General features: G+C 35.9%; 1 protein-coding gene across 1 annotated transcript; it reads right to left on the bottom strand.

Annotated features, from left to right (window-relative positions):
- Positions 1-2664: 2664 nt before the first annotated feature.
- On the bottom strand, positions 2665-15338 carry Rab1a (RAB1A, member RAS oncogene family). The gene is given in 6 exon segments (XM_015479373.2): positions 2665-3291; positions 3294-3477; positions 3735-3866; positions 5759-5854; positions 12062-12157; positions 15197-15338. Coding segments are annotated over 6 exon segments (651 nt in total). The 5' UTR covers positions 15296-15338; the 3' UTR covers positions 2665-3247.
- Between the last annotated feature and the right edge of the window lie 3044 nt (positions 15339-18382).

Genomic DNA, 18382 nt, shown 5'->3' with positions numbered 1-18382 from the left:
TCTTTAGCTTTTTGAAGCAAAGCAGTGTTTTGCTAGTGACTGCAGATTCTTTAAAAAAAAAAAAAAGGCACTTAAAAAGTTTCTATTTTGACATTGAATGAATATCAAAGAAACAACATTAATAGGATCCTATTCAATGTGACTTTTCTGCTTCTGCTTCTACATTTCTCAGACTTTACAGTCACTGGAAAATAGCTGTAAGTTCTAATAATGAAAAGTGAACCATTCAAAATTAACTAACTATTCAGGGCTGGGGTTGTGGCTCAGTGGTAGAGCACTCACCTTGCACCTGTGAAGCACTGGGTTCAATCCTCAGCACCACATAAAATTAAACAAAGGTACTGTGTCCATCTACAACTAAAAAACTATTTTTAAAAACACTAACTAATCAATAGTAGCTTCACAAAAAATAAGTTCTTAAAAAGGTAGGTATGCCCAGTGGACTCCACTTTTAAATACACTGACATATTTTACCTTTTAGTTAATGTAGCTATAAAGTGGAACATGCCTTTCACTGAGTATGTTGCTGTTAATGAATTAAACCCACCCACTTAAATCAGTCTGTATTAGCATTAAAAAGTTGGGATAACCTTATAAAAACAAACTGGCCAGTATATCAATTGAATTCATATTGTGGCATTCTCAGTGTAATAACATCAGCTTCAGCTGACAGGATATTCCAAAATAACAGAATCTGAAAATTCCTACTTCCCAAGAAAATGGTGCCTTAGTTTTAAGTGATAGATTAGATTCAAGTAGCCATCCCTTAATGATGAATGGAATTTGAATCCACAGTCGAGTTGCAAAACTAAAGGGTGGAATGGGTTTTTGTTGTGCACCCAGGGTGAAGTGCTAATAAATGAGAGACTGTTACAATACAGGGCTGTTCTAAAACTTAAACATGAGCATGAAGGGTTTATGTGAGATACAGTGCAAAGGTAATGTACATGCTGAAGAAGATTTCTTCCTATTCAAAGGGCAGACAGCGAGTTAACTGCTCAGACCATAATCACTATTACTCTGTAATGACTTCCCAGAGTGTGCCACAGCTCGGAACACTCTTCATTACCTAAGCTAATTTATGGCAGCCAGTTATATTTAAAACATAGCAAGTGATAATTCCCCTTATTTGTGAACAGGCCCATAGTAACCTTGAAATGTTTGTACTTGAAATAGGGTTAGAAATGGGAATTTGTTTTCCTCAAAACCATAATTATTGGTATATACATAAAAGCAAAGAGTGCAGCATGCTGAAATATGTTGTAGTCCCAATTTTTGACTGCCATGGGGGGAAGAACACTACAGTTCTCCCAAACTAAGTCTGTAGATATGCTTACATATTAAAGTAAATTCATGTAATGTTTTTCTGCTAACTCACCAAGAATAAGCTGACCATTTAAACATCTTTTGCTGTATGAAACTAAAGTGCATGGCATCACATTGTCTAGTATCAGTTTTGTATCATTTAGCTATTTTAGAAAATATTTTCTGAACTTTATACTGTATTGATAAGGCAAAAGAAACTTTTTTTTTTTTTAAGCATTAAAAACAAGATATTCACCCAAATAACTATTGGTGACTTCAGGAATTTTGTCAGTTGCCTTATGTAAGGATGAATAGATCCAACAAGCACGTCTATAATACAAAGTAAACTATGATTTTATTGTGAAATTCTCATAGATGGAAAATTAAATTGAATATTTATTCTGTCCATTTCATTTTTACAATAATCTTACCACTTATTTTTGTACCATGTATTTCAATTGCCTGTTTAAGTGAAAAATAAAAATTAAAAAAAAAAAAACTATAATTTTTGGCTTGTTTTTAACTTAAGTTTTCTCATTAAAGACCCCACAATAAAATGTGTTGCCAACAGCCACATCCCAAGCCCGTATGTGAAGAATGTTTTGGCTGTTGCTTCAACCTAAAGAAATAGTCCTTGACTTCTGTCACCTTAAAATGGTAGTGTCAGCAAAAGACTTGGTTTCCACAATAAAAATAAAAACAAACCCTAGAATCTTGAAGGTCCTATTTAACAAAATTTTCACACATGCAAAATTTCACTGAAATAAATATATTTTTCTCATTTATAATTCCCACCCAGCATTTATGTTTTCAGTTAATTTTTAGGGATATAATTTCTAAAATTAGGGCACTCAAGTTTCCTGCTTTCTCCTTTAATGCTTAAACTCTCCAACATGAGTTATACAATTGTGAAGGACAAAATAGTTGACATCTGACTCAGAGCATGGAAGAAACTTCAGCACACATTATCTGATCATTTGCCAATTACGAAGGGTGTGCCGCTCTTCACTGCTACCACAGATAAATTAACAAACTCTTGATCAGTGGAGCCATTTCAAATGATTATTTAGAGAAGCATCAGAGATGGTGGGGCTAGACAGCATACATTCTAAACTTGTTTTCCATACAATTTGAGCTTCTTGAACCACTAAATTGATTAAATCCCTACACAGCACAGAAGCTGCCCTAGGTCATTTATCAGGTCTATAATCTAGAAAGCAAACAACTGGATGCTGCGCTACAGGTAGGTCTACAATGCCCTGGTTGCACACACAAATGGCTGTTTTCAGTATAATGCAAGGCTCTATTTCCCTTTAACCATAAGAATTAAAACAATACTTATCACCATACAGTTTGATATTACTTCCAATAAGTACAATATTTATTAAACATATCTTCAGTTGTTTTGTTACATAGTGTGCAACAAATTACAATATTCTGCAGCCACAAATTATATGCAGAGTATGAAGAAACTATTAATCAGATAGTGTAATCTTTCCATTTATAACTCTACAAGGAAGAACTAGCAAATCAGATCTTACATAGAACATCTCACTAAACTTTATGCATGGAAAGTGACAGACACTGGTTGTGCTGTTTGATACAAAATGGCTGAACTTCATCTTCAGAAGACTAAACCCGACATCTAAACATGCCAATATAAACATCAAAACAAAATATATTCTAACCAACCACGGGAAACAGTCTGGTATCAGGAAAGCAACAAGGATTACACACATTATTTTATAAACCAGCACACAAAGGTTTAAAACAGTTCTGAAAATGAAGTTAGCTGTCTTGAGTCAAGGGAATAAAAAAAAAGTCAGTATTGACCATTTACAATCTCTGACCTTTGTGGAGACGGTAAGAATCTGTTGTAGTGCAGCTACATACAGTACAATTCAGGCAATTTTGTTTTTTCACTTGGGTTCAGATTGCAAATTCATTGCTGTGAGAAAAAGACGGAGGCAAATTTTAGCAGCAACCTCCACCTGACTGCTTGACTGGAGTGCTCTGAATTTTAACATTGGACTTCTCTGCGCCACCAGCTGTTGCTCCAGGGCCCATTCGCTTTTTAATCTCAGCTGCCATCGTCATGAAAGACTGTTCTACATTCGTTGCGTTCTTAGCACTGGTTTCCAAAAATGGGATTCCAAGGGAATCAGCAAATTCCTAAGAGAAATAAGACACAATGAACACTGAAAAACCTTTTTCACTCAGTCCATTTCTGCCATATAAAATGGGAGTGAGGAGAGTCTAAAATTTCACTGGATCCAAAGACACTACATGTACAATTGTTGTCAGTATCCTAGTACACATTTTTAAGCATTAAGGTGGTTGGCTGTATGGCCATCATGTGACTTCATATCCATTCATAATTAAAATTCAACAACTTCAAATTCAATTTGAAAATCAAACTTTAAACATACCTTTGCTGTTGTGTAGTCTACTACTTTCTTTGTGGTCAGATCACATTTGTTCCCTACCAACAACTTGTTGACATTTTCACTAGCGTAACGATCTATTTCCTGCAGCCACTGTTTAACATTATTGAAGGACTCCTAAAAAGACAGATATTTTTAAGAATGATCATACATACAATTCTGGACAGGCTTAAATATAAAAATATTAATAGAGGAAAATACAGCTTAACATTTAAACTAGCAAACCGAAATTGTTTTTGAGATGTGCAAATCGAATGTACTATAAAGCATAGTTTTTGAAATTCAATATAAAGTTTTGATTTATGAATAAGTGTTAAGTATTACTCCCAGATGCATCAAAAGATGCTATTTGGGCCAGTGCAGTGGCGCACACCTATAATCTCAGCTTGGGAGGCTGAGACAAGAAGATCACAAGTTCAAAGCCAGCCTCAACTGTGAGAGGCTATGCAACTCAGATCCTGTCTCTAAATAAAATACAAAAGAGGGCCCTGAGTTCAATACCCAAATAAAAAGGGCTGGGTATGAAGCTCAGTGGTGTGGTGCCCCTGAGTTCAATTCCCAGTACCCCCAAAATAATTATTTGGGCTGGGACTGTAGTTCAGTGATAGAGGGCTTGCCTAACATATGAGGTCCTGGGTTTGATCTCCAGCAAAAAATATTCTTTTTTTTTTTTTTTTTTTGGAACATCTCAGTAATTTGAAGAGACTTTCGAACTTAGCACTCTTCCCCAGGTTTTCTGGAGATAGAATCTTGCTATGTTGCTCAGGCTGTCCCCAAATTATTGACCTCCCACTTTAACCCCTCCTAGTATCTGTGACTGCAGGTGGGTGCTGTGCCACATAACATTTTTCTCTATGCTTCTAATGGCACTGAATCTGAATCTAAGTGTAAAATATCTCCTTAATTCATAGCTGAGATGAGATTTTAAGATTTAGCATTTGCTACAAGAAAAATGAATTCCAGGGCTGGGAATGTAACTAGCTCAGTAGTGGAATGCTTGCCTAGCATGCACAAGGGCCTGCCACAAATAAAGGAAAATGAACTCCAATTTTATTAGGTTTTTATTCTTTCTCATAGGGGAAAAAAAAAGTGATCCTGAAATCTGCTAAGTTTCTGATCAAAAGAAAACTTAATGGCCCGTGGACCACATTCTCCCCACATCTTCCTGATTTCTTTCAGACATTCACTCTACTAAAATCCTCCTATAGCATATTCCATTCAAATTCTGAACCATAACCAACACATCTCACTTTTGGCAATTCTGATAGGAAGAGTCTAATCACCAGGTATATTATTGTTTCTTTGTTTTTTAAATATTCTTTTAGTTGTAGACAGACATGATACCTTTATTTTATTTATTTTTATGTGGTGCTGAGGATCAAACCAGTGCCTCACATGTGCGAGGCAAGCACTTGCCACTGAGTCCCAACCCCAGCCCCAGGTATTCTGGTTAATATATAAAATGAAGATTGCAATACAAGAAACCATACAAGCCATAATTCCCTAAAATTCTCACCTTAGATCATTTATTTATAGTTGATAATGACTGCCAGAGTCTCTTGAAAGTAAATGTAAAAATAATTACTAAATTGTCTATTTACTAAAGGTAAATAAATATCTAAATGATTCATTGGGGGAGACAGGGCAGTACTAGGAATCAAACCAGGACCTTGAGCATGCTAGACAAGAGCTCTACCACAGAGCTACATCCCAGTCCATGATTCACAGTTTTATTTGAAGAGAGTTGTGGCCTTTTTAAATATCAGGGACTGAACCCAGAAGTACTTAGCCACTGAGCCACATCTCCAGCCTTTTATTTTTTGAGACAGGACTCACAAAGTTGCTTAGGCAACTGGGATTAACAAACATGCACTACTGTGCCAAAGTGAGGAAAATCTTCTGCCATAAAAATAATATTGATGTCTTATATTAAAGTAAAAGAATCTGACATTAGTCAAATAGTAACTTCATGCTTTGTCACTGTAACACCATCTTCTCTTGGAACTTACCTGATCTGTCACATCATACACAACTATGATGCCATGGGCTCCTCTGTAATAACTGGAGGTGATTGTTCGAAATCTTTCTTGGCCTGCTGTGTCCCACTATTACAAAACAATCAAGAAACCAAACAGTTCCATTAAAACAGAGTTGGGGAAGGTTCAGAAGGGAAAACAATCTAGTTGTACAGATTATCAGGATGTGATATGGAAACAACAGTCCTTAATATTCATATTAAACTGCACTGCCTAATACATGGAAGTCCAGAAAAGAAAGTAATGCCTGCAATTTATCCTGTGGTAATGCTATCAAAATTATAAGCTCTTCGTGAGCACAAACCATGTTACGCTATTCATATTCTGTATAGCGCTTAACACTATGCTAGGCACACAGGTTGACTTGGTTAGGAAAGGGGCCCAAAGCCCCATGAACAGAAATACACCCTCATGAGGCAGAGTTAATGGCTAGCATGTTTTATCATCATAGAAAGAAAGAAAAGGATCTACTTCAGGTAACTACTCATCAAAATAGCATTTTAACCACTGCAGCCAGGTACTATCTTAATCCTAGAAAAAGTAATGTATCAAAGGCACTTACATTACAACATTAATACTGTGAATTTAAAAAAACTATTTTGAAAAATACCAAGAAGAAAACTCAATTTTTAAATTTACAAAGCCTTGGTTTTTATGCAAGCTCAGGGAAACAAGCACAAAATTGTGTAAATTATACCCTGGTTCTAATTCAGCCCCCATTACTGTCTCTCTATAAACATCAACATCCATGAACAAGGGGTTGCTGTTTCTCCTTCTAGAGATAGCCTACATTCTCCTTTGAATGTGTTGGTGCTTTCCAAAATAAAAATGTGTGCATGTCTAGAAAAAAGGAGGGGAAAAAAAGGCCCTGTTTGTAACAGGATGATGGGCATTTTGTTTGCTCCTAAACAATGGCCTCCTCTTTAAAAAGTGTATAATTAACCAGGCACCGTGGCCCATGCCTGTAATCCCAGCAGTTTAGGATACTAAGGCAGGAGAATCACAAGTTCAAAGTCAGCCTCAGCAATTTTAGTGAAACCCTGTCTCAAAATAAAAAATAAGGGCTAGCAATGTAGCTCAGTGGTATAGTGCCCGTGGGTTCAATCGCCAGTACCCAAGAGTATATAATTAGAATAGTTACTCTACCATAAGTTACTGATAGGGCTGGGGAAGTACCTCTGTATTCTAACATGCCACAAAACCCCCCAGGGTTTGATCTTGAGCACATAAAAAGACCCCTGTAATTCTGGTAAAATTTGAAGACCAGCTGGATATTAACACATAAGTGTTAACTTTGTTAAATGTGATTTTAAAAAATAGTAATAAAGTAAAAGACAGCTGCATTCTGGAGCAAAGAAAAAAATCACAATGTCTTTAAATTTGGGGGCCAGGGCATGGTATGGGTATAGAGCCCAGGGGCACCTACCACTAAGCTGTATCCCAAGAGTTTTTTTTTTTTAAATACCAGGGATTGAACTCGGGGGCACTCAACTACTCAGCCACATCCCCAGCCCTATTTTGTATTTTATTTAGAGAAAGGGTCTCACTGAGTTGCTTAGTGCCTCACTTTTGCTGAGGCTGGCTTTGAACGTGCAATCCTCCTGTCTCAGCCTCCCAAGCCATTGGGATTACAGGCATGTGCCACCATGCCCAGTTATCTCAAGCCACTTTTATGCCACCGTGCCCGGTTACCCCAAGCCATTTTTATGATTTTTTTTTTTAATTTGAAAATAGGGCCTCACTAAGTTGCTGAGACCAGTCTTTTTTTTTTTTTTTTTTTTTTNTCTCTCTCTCTCTCTCTCTCTCTCTCTTTCTCTCTCTCTTTGGTGCTGGGTATTGAACCCAGGTATGATTTACCACTGAGCTATAGCTATATCCCCACTACACTATAGTTCCTTTTACAGTTTTTTTTTTTTTTTTTTTTGAGAGAGAGAATTTTTTAATATTTGTTTTTTAGTTTCGGTAGACACAACATCTTTGTTTGTATGTGGTGCTGAGGATCGAACCCGGGCCGCACGCATGCCAGGCGAGCGCGCTACCACGTGAGCCACATCCCCAGCCTCTCTAAGACCAGTCTTGAACCTGAAATTTTCCTGCCTCCTCCTCCCAAGTCACTGGGATCACAGGCATACAAGGTGGTGACCACACCTGGCTTGTAATTTATTTTAATATACTCAATTCTCAGAAGAAAAAAAAAATGCATATAATGAAGCAAATAATCAAAAAGATTAACAGTCATTATCTAAAACCAAAAACATGAGGCTTCATTTCTTTTTCTATCCAAATTACTAAGTCTGAGAGCTCAGAAGACTAATTTGAGCTATTGTTATCAATAAGGAGCCTCAAAGTTTTTAAGAATATCACTGGAGAAGCATGACCTCTGAAGTCAAGCCAACCTGACTACAAAAAAATCAAATCCAATTTCATGGTTCCTGTTAACACCAAAGAATCATTTACCAGTTTCTTCAGCTGTAAATCAAAGATGCCACTCATCTCATGCAACTGCTGAAGTTTAACTAATGTTTTTAAAATGCATGGCAAGGTTTGCCTGACTATAGAAGCTATTCAGTAAAATATTAATATTTCTTTCCCTTCCATGCCCAAAGACTCCTTTCACAAGACAGTATAAGAAAAGAAAGTTTTCTGACTAAAAGTTAACAAGGAATCATAGCTAACTAAAATAAGAAATGGCATCTAAAGAGTACTATTTCTGATGACTCTTTGCTACCCTGAAGATCTTCCTGACTCAGTATACCAACAGCACTAATAGTACCCTCTCTTATCACAGGGTAACTGTTTTTTTCTCTTCAACTGAAACATGATCTTATGGCTGTTTTTCTCTGTAACTTCAACTATCCAATGCCTGGTATAAATGTAGGCGTTTCCATGTTATGTTCCATGAATGAATGAAAAATTACAGAATGAGGCCTTTCTATGACTAGACTCCACACCTATCCTATCCTACCCAATGTTTTGTAAAATGTTTCTTTAGGGAGGTTTGGGGAGGGGGGTGTTGAACCCAGAGGCACTTTATATCACTAAGCCACATCCCCAAACCTTAATTTTATTTTGAGTCAGGGTCTCAATAAGTTGTTTACAGCCTCACCTAATTACTGAGACTGTCCTTGAACTTGTTATCTTCCTGCCTTAGGAGTCTCTGGGATTACAGGTGTGTACTACCCATGCCCAGCTAAAAAAAAAAAAAAAAAAAAAAAAAAAAAATCACTAATTTCATTAAAGACCTAGATGTCACAATTGAATAAGAAAAGCTGAAATGAAAACATAATTAAAATATAAGTCAACAGAATCAAGAGTGTGAAAGACCTAGAAGAATACCTGGAAAGATAAATGAAGCCAAACAAGATGAAATGTAACAGAGTTAAAAGTAAAATTCTGCATGCAGATTTTAAAAGCACTAGTCACAGAAATATAAGATAAAACCTTTTTCTTTGTTGGTACTGGGGACTGAACTTAAGGGTACTCAACCACTAAGCGACATCCCTAACTCTATTTTGTATTTTAGTTAGAGATACGGTCCCACTGAGCTGCTTAGCACCTCACTGTTGCTGAGGCTGGCTTTGAACTCGAAATCTCCTGCCTCAGCCTCCCCAGCTGCTGGGACTACAGACATGTGCCACCACACCCAGCTCTATTTTTTTTTTTTTTTTTTAACTAAAAACAAGCAAACCAAAATTTTAAGATCTGCATTACTAGGGTAGTATGGCTATTGGACAGCAAAAGTAAACTAACTTTCTTTTTATCTCCTCCAGGGGATTAATGATGAGGAGGGACATGAGCCCCTAAAGGCCAGAAAGAAAACTGTAATCTTGAGTTACAGGTTTTAAAAACATATGTTCCAACAAGGAATGGCTGACCAGCTTTAGAGACAGAAAGGTTGTGTGATAAGCTCAATCTACATGGCAGCCTGCACCAGCAGACAGGAATCAGTCTGATTCAGATAGCTTCAAAAGGCAGAGAAATAAGATAAAGGAAACTGGCTTTAGCTCAATAGAATTAAAAATTAGGTTATAAATAGGAGTAGATGCTTTGAAAAATGATGAATTTCCCAAAAATTTAAAAACAAAACAAAAAAACGTAGTACCAGATATGGGAAGGAAATTCCTAATGAAAATGAAAGGCAGAATGAGTGACCTATAAGATCCTTTCCAGGCTGGGGATATATAGCTCAGTTGGTATAGTACTTGCCTCGTATACACAAGGCCCTGGTTCAATCCCCAGCACCACAAAAAAAAAAAAAAAAAAAAAATCCTTTCTAGCCACTGTCAAGTAAACAAAATGTGAATGTTTCACAAACATACACTCAAATCTTATGATGATATCATCACACTCATAATAATCCTTAGCTTATAGGCTTAGGCAGGTCTTTTTGCAGTATTCTCTACAATGGCACATACTCTAGCTATAATGTGAAAAATCAATATGGAAGGTAACCTATTCATTGGTTCAAAACATTTCAAAAGCTATTTCTGATAACTATATCCTTAGAGTATCAATATCAGTATCTGGGACTACAGACATGTGCCACTTTGTATTCACTTGTACCAAAATCAACAGATCTTTTCCCATGTACCTTCCTTTCCTCAATACAAAAATAATAATAAAAATAAATAAAATAATAAAAACCTATCAAACATCCATTTATCTGAACATGCATCAGTAACATCTAAATAGTACACAAAAGTTCAAAACAGGCATTCACATCTCTCATATGCACCTACAGAGCTACTACATTTGATTCTCACAGCTATCTTATAAATTGATAAAAAAGTCTGATGATACCTAATTTTTTTTTTTTTTTAGAGGTACTGCATATTGAACTCAGGGCTGCTCTACTAATGAGCTACATTCCCAGCCTCCACCTCCCGGCTTTTTAAGACAGGGTCTCACTAAGTTACTAAAGTCTTGAATCTTGAATTTGTGATCCTTCTCTCTCAGGAGTCATCTCCGGGATTAAAAGTATGTGCCACAGTGCCCAACTCATCAGACTCATTTTAGAGAGGAAACTGAATTATCAAGGGAAATAAGTTAAACCCACAACTAACATAACTACCAGAACCGAGACAATAAATATAAACTCTTATTCAAAATTCAAGACTGCTTCCAGTTCACTGTGGCATCAGCTCCAAGAAAAGAAGTTACTGGTTTTCTAGTTTATCTCATACTAATAGTCAACTCTAAAAGATACTGGCATTTATTTTTTTAAGTTCACATATATGTCCACAATGGCAGCACCAAGATCCATATTAAAGAAATACAAGTAAACTTACAACTGCCTGCATTTAATTGGAGGTTGGGGATTGATATGGGGGTTAGGATAACCTGGGAACACAACATACTGAAGACAGAGATATAGGTCACTTGGTTCTGCCAGTAACTTTAGCCAATCATTAAATCTCTCAGCATCCATTTTCTTAGAATAAAATGACCATGTTAATTTCACGGTCATTTTAGTCTCAGTTTCCTTCCAACCAAATTTTATGTTTATATAAAATTGGTGCATACTATCTAAAAAAGTACAACAGAACTAAATAGATACTTCTTTTTTTAAAAAATAATTTTATTTATTTATTTATATATCTTTATTTTATTTTTATGTGGTGCTGAGGATCGAACCCAGTGCCTCCCGCTTGCCAGGCGAGCGCGCTACTACTTGAGCCATATCCCCAGCCCCTAAATAAATACTTCTTTTCAACTAAACTACCTATGAAGTGCCTCTCCTAGGTTTCTTTTAATGTTCCACAGCACTCTTACAAAGTCATACAGAAAATGCTCAGTAACACTTTCACCATAGACAAAGTAACTTAGCTCTCCACCAATGAAAAGAAAGTGAGACTAAGACCAAGTTTGACTCTAAAATGTGAAATTCTCTGCCTTATAAAAATCCTAATTCTTGGAAATTATTTTTAGTCTAAACAATTATTCTACCATCCTATCACAGGTGCATGATTCTTACGATATTTTGAATCCAATTTTGTCAGTATTGAGAGGCCCCGAGTTCAGTCCCCAGCACAAAGGTCTGAACAAACAAGGAGGGAGGAAGAAAGGATAAGAAGAGAGAGAAAAATGTCAATGAGAAAACTAATCCTAGGAAATTATAAGTATAAACAATTATTGTACCACACTTATCATAAATGCATGATTTACAATACTTTTCTGTTCAATTTTGTTAGCATATTAAATATACATGTATAAAATAGTACATTCTAAATTTACCAAAAATTTTTCCAAAGGAATTTCCAGCTGAAAGCCACTTACTATTTGAAGCTTGATTGTTTTCCCATCTAACTCTATAGTTCTTATTTTGAAATCCACACCAATTGTGCTGATGTAGCTTTCTGTATATGTGTCATCCTGCAGTGGGAAAAAAGTTAATAATGAACATTGTTCAGTAAATTTTTAAATGTTTACTTTTACCTATAGTCAAAGTTTATTCTGTTTTTGTTTTTTGTGGTGCTAGAGATAAACCTCACACATGCTAAGCAAGCACTCTACCATGGAGCTTCATTCCTAACTCTGAAGTTAATAAAGTTTATAAAATGTTGACAAGAACCCTCTACCCTGCTCTAGTACTCACTTCATGTTCTGAATACAAAGTGTTGACTAGTTAAGAGTAGTTTCTTTTGTCCTTAAGATTTTTTTCAATAGCAAATCATTTTGTTCCCAAATACCTTTTTACCAATTCCTTACACATATCATAAATAAAAATATTTTATAAGTGTGATTATAAATGATTTTTCTATTTATTCCATCCATCCATCCACCTACCTACATTTCTGAGATAGGATCTTGCAACATTGCTCACACTAGTCTCTTGAGCTCAAATGATCCCCCCAACCTCAGCCTCCCAAATGCTGGGACCACAGATGCATGCCCAATATAAATACCTTCTCTAATTGCTATCCAGCAAAACTCTTGCTCCCCACCCACCCAATTTATTCATCACAAAGTATGATTACACTTCACTCCCTCCTGGATTTTTTTGTTTTAAACAAATCAACTGTATTTGCTAGTTATGATTTTTCCCCCAGTACTGGGGACTGTACCCAGAGGTGGTCTACTACTGAGCCACATCCTCAACCTTTTCATTTTTTAAGACAAGGTCTTGCCAAGTTGCCCAGGTTGGCCAAGAAATTCAGATCCTCCTGCCTTAGTCTGCTAAGCAGCTGAATTACTAGTGTGCACCATAGTTATGGTGGGGTTTCTTTTGGCTGCACTAGAGATTGAACACATTGTACTGGGCAAGCTCTCTACCACTGAATTACTATGATTCTTTAAATTGATATGTAAGGCGCAAAAGACTCACCCTTCTAAAGTATACAACTGGACTTTAGTATATAAACAAGTTTGCATAATTGTCACCAGTATTTAATTTCATAATATTTTATGACCCCAAAAGGAACCCTATACTCATTAACACACAGCTCCTCCCTATTTCTACTTTGTCTCTGTAGACTTGAACATTATGGACATTTCACATAAATGGAATCACATAATATATGGTGTTTTGTGTCTAGTTTCTTTTACTTAGCATGTTTTCAAGCTTAGTCCATATCGTAATATATATCAGTACTTCATTTTTATGGATGAATAACATTCCATTGTATGAATACAACACATTTTGTTTAACCACTCTTAGATATCTGGGTTGTTTCCACTTTCTGCTTATTGTGAATAATGCTACTATGAATTTATGTATACCAGTTTTCGTGTGAACACATTATTTGTCAATTTTTTAACCCAATGTTAAACTTTTAAATTTGCACCTGTTTCTCTAAAGTCACAACATTTTACTCAGAATGAAAACACTTTTAAGTGGGGGAAGGAAAAAAAAGTATTTTGTGAAGCCAGGTAAGGTGGTACATCATGCTTATATTCCAGCAACTCAGGAGGCTGAGGAAGGAGGATCGTAAGCTTGAGGTCAGCTTGGACAACCCAGCAAGACCCTGTCTTAAAATAAAAATTAAAAGGGTTGGGAATGTAGCTCAGTAGTAGAGTATATAAGAAAACGTCTAAAACTGAGTACAGTGGTGTACACCTGTAATCCCAGAGACTCAGGAGGCTCAGGCAGGAATATCTCAAGTTTGAGGTCAGTCTGAGCATCTCAGTGAAACCCTGTCTCAAAATAAAAAATAAAAAAGGTCTGAGGATATAGCTCAGTAGTCAAGCACCCCTGGATTCAATGCCCAATACTCCCAAATGAAGAAAAGACAATCTCACTCCATTTGAAAAAATGTCTGCCAGCTACCCAATTCTGCGTAACTACAGTTTATCTGTCAACTGGTTCTTTAATGTATAGAGGGAAAAACCCAACAACAACAAAAAAAATCTAATTCAACTCAAATCAACTACTCATACTTTTCTGAGACAACCAACACACCCTAGTATGCAGTGAAGTGCTTTATGTGTACTTCCTATTTCTTCACACGGGTCTTTAAGAATCAAATTTTTTTAAAAAATTAATTATTTTTACTATTTTTGTTAAGGACATTCTTAGGTGAAAATGGCTTTTCAGGGTGGGGGTGCATATCAATGCACAAAGGTGAAGAATATCATGACTGTGAGTACAGTTTGGTTTTTAACACTACCTTAATGTGTACCCAAGATGCCAGCAGCAGTTTTAGCCACCAATACTTTTGCACCATCACAGCAAATATCAGCACAGTGAAAAAGGTAAATGTTTTTTGTTGGTATAGTCCTAATTAAATATTTACTTACGATTTAGGGGTGTAGCTCAGTGATAAAAGAGATTGCCTAGCATGCATGAGGCCCTGAGTTTGATTCCCAGCACCATAAAAAACAAATCTAACATTAGAATACTACTACAAAGACCCTGAGAGGATCTTGATAACCCCTAGCAGTCTTTAGTCCATATTTTAAGAACCAAAGATCTATACAGTGAGAAGGGAAACATGCTAAATTAAAAGTAGTTTTTAATCATTAAAAATTAAGGAGACTGTGGATTGTATTATGCCAAAAGTCATATTTCTGTGAGTTTCTGCATACAGAACGCCATGCCATTCACTGTCCAACAAAGTTTCTACTAGGCCCTACTTTTTCTCTTTGTTCTATTAAAATTTAACTTGAAGGTTTCTTTTCATGTCAATTTCAACACAAGCCAACTATTTCCCCTTAACACCTATTAGAATGAACGACTGTGTGACTTCTACCAAAATATCAGACACCCTGATTTTATAACCACATTTTGGTATATTTCTTTAAAGGGCAACATTTATTTAACAATCCCAGTATACCACTAGGGATGTACAACTGCAGTTTTAAATGTATATTAATTCTGGAAGAAATAAATTTACTCAGAATAAAAACCTTTTTGTCTACATAGAAAATACAGCATTAACTGTATTATTATAAAGCATTTTAAATTCAACTTACTGCAAACCTAAGAAGGAGGCAAGACTTTCCAACCCCGGAGTCGCCAATCAGAAGTAACTTGAATAAATAATCACTGCAAAAAGAAAAAAAAAATCGCATTAATAAAAAGTATATTGCATTGTAATTTCCATAATGACAAGAACATGGTTTTTAAAAATTTTAAAAACAACAACACATGGATAATATTAACAGCTCACTGTGAGGACTATAGCTCCTGAAAAACCCATGGGTGGCTTAAAAGAAGCCAAAACTAGAACCAAAAGCAACTCTTACTAAACATGACAGAATTACATAAAAGGAAGATAGTCAATAAAACCCATGTCACTGAGACCCCTGAACTTCCTCTTCCAAGGAAAGAATGAAAGGAAATATGTGATACACATTCCTGAAGAGCCCAAACAAATTCCAACTCCTCTACAGAATTAGAAGAGAAAGTTAAATGTCTATTGTTCCAACCAATGAATGTATTAGGGTTTCCTTCAAATTCCAAAACCAAATCATTATTTCATGACATTCCTCCAATGAAAGGGATTTTATGATCCTTTCCCAGCATCCCACCTGGAATTATCCCTCAAAAAACAGATCATTTCTGAAAGACAATATTATAAACATTTTATGTTAGAAATGTGATAAAACCAAAGGTGATTTATTCAAGCTCAGAACTTTACCAACATTCTAAGCTTGTATTCAACTATCCTTCAAAAACACTGAAAGCTAGACTCTGCCTATGTCCTCTATTATTGCCAGATCTAACTCAAAAACCAGCCCCCAAGAATTCCTCCTGGGACCTGAACACAACAATAGATTAGGACTCCCAAGAAATCTTTCATAAATCATTACCAACTCAGACAACTTCCATATGTTCTCAGCAAATTAAAAAAGAGCAGGGGTCTTAGCTCAGTGGTAGAGCACTTGCCTACATGTGTGAAGCACTGAGGTCAATTCTCAAGGCCACATATAAATAAAGGTCCATCAACAATTAAAAAAAAGTTTAAGAAACATTCAAAAGGACAACAGATCAAGAATTTACAAATTCTTTTTTATTTACAAAGTGTATATGGTTTTCAATTTTCTCATTTGTGTCAAAAATGAGAAAATTTTAGTTTTCTCATTTTTTTTTCAAATTTTCTCATTTTAGTTTTAAAAGCTAGTATCTACTTAAAGGTGAAAAACAAAAGTCACAAAATTTAAATTAGGTTATATTAGCATTATTTACATAAAATGTAAAACTTTTAGAACTGATTATCTGTGAATATTCACAGAATGTTACCTAGGTTTAGAGTAATAATGCATTATTTTAAATATCAATTTGGTTTTACCAAATTATGATATACTTATTGTTCCTAACTATAATTGAAGAATTAAAAAAAAAGTTCTAGCAGTAGCAAAATAGACATACAAAAGGATATTAAAAGCTTAGTAATAAAGATATTGTGCCCACCTAAAACTAAAAAATAAATTTAAAAAAAAAAAAGCTTAGTAAATCAGAAAAAAAAAAAAAGCTTAGTAAATCAGAAGCATTGTAGCTCAATGTTACAGTGCTTGCCTAGTACTTATGAGGGCCCTGCATTCAATCCCTAATGCTACAAAAATTAAAACAAGAACAGAATGAATCATAGTATGAACTAAATAATTAAAATCCTTTCAATTTTAGATTATTTGAATAAACAACCTGAGTCATCTGTACTGAACCCCAAGGCAATAAAAGGACTGCATTAGGCCACAGATGATGTCTAAGGTATGGTACCTTAAAGATCAAATTCTCTACTTTCAGAGCAACCATAAGGCTGGAAAAAACATGAATACTTCCTAATTGTTACAAGTAACAAAGCTTCTAAAACTTAGATTTTAGTCTTAAGCAATGGTGCATGCCTACAACCCCAGCGACCTAGGAGGCTATAAAGCAAGAGGATTGTAAATTCAAGGCCTGCCTGGGCAACTTAGACAGTATCGCAAAATAAAATTTTTTAAAAGGGCTAGGAATGTACTGCAGTGGTAGAGTGCTTGCCTAGTATGCAGGAAGCCCCAGGTATGATCCCCAGTAATACAAAAAGGGAAAGCGAAAGGAAGGAGGAAAGAAAGAAAAAGAGTAAAAATCTTTAAGTCACTTTTTTCAGTTAATATTAAAGTTTTAAAAACAGTAATTTTATTCGAGATATTTGAGTTTTAGACATTTCTGTAACTATAATCTACAAAACAACAGTAAAACTGTCATAGAAAATATATAAACCTAGTAAGCTAGGTCCAGTGACACATGCCTGTAACAGCAGCAGAGACCTGGGAGCCTGAGGCATGAGGATCACCAAGTTCAAGGCCAACCTCAGCAACTTAGTACTTAGTGAGACCTTGTCTCAAAATAAAAACTAAAAAGGGTGGCTATGGAGGCTGAGACAGGAGAGTTCAAAGCCAGCCTAAGCAAAAGCAAGGTGCTAAGCAACTCTGTGAGACCCTATCTCTAAATAAAATACAAAAAAGGGCTGGGGATGTGGCTCAGTGGTTGAGTGCCCCTGAATTCAACTGTCGGTACCCCCCACAAAAAAAAAAAAAAAANAAACATAAAAAGGGTTGGGGATGTGTCTCAGTAGTTAAGCACCCATGGGTTCAATCCCTGGTACCAAAATAATAACATCAACAATGATAATTTGAACCACAAAGTAAACAACCATGTATTGCTGGATTGCAACTCAAAGAACAAATATCCTTGAATCTACACTAGTATAAATTAAATAAATGGGAGAAGAGGGGGCTGTGGCTGTAACTCAGTGGTAGAGCACTTGCCTCGCATGTGTAAGGCACTGGGATCAATCCTCAGCACCACATAAAAATAAAGATACTTTTTAAATAAAATTTTTTTAAATGGGAGGAGACAAATCTTCCCTAATAGGAAAATTCCCATAATACATGTAGAAGAAATAAGAGAAATAGATCAACAGATCTCCACATTATTAACTGCTGTGTGGGCGATCTACTGCCAAGCGCTTTAATTAGTGGATAAAATTTAGAAGGAGAAGCAAGATACAGTGGTGCATGTGTGTAATCCCAGCTACTCAGGAAGCTGAGGCAGGAGGACTGCACATTCAAGACCAGTTTGGGCAACATAGTGAAACCCTATTTCAAAAATTTTTAAAAGGGTTGGGGATGTGACTCAGTGGCACAGCACTAGCCTAGCACACTTAAGGCCCTGGG

This window comes from Marmota marmota, unplaced genomic scaffold (assembly GCF_001458135.2).
Source record: "Marmota marmota marmota unplaced genomic scaffold, marMar, whole genome shotgun sequence".
NCBI classification, from domain to species: domain Eukaryota; kingdom Metazoa; phylum Chordata; class Mammalia; order Rodentia; family Sciuridae; genus Marmota; species Marmota marmota.
This window is presented reverse-complemented; position numbering and strand designations above follow the sequence as displayed.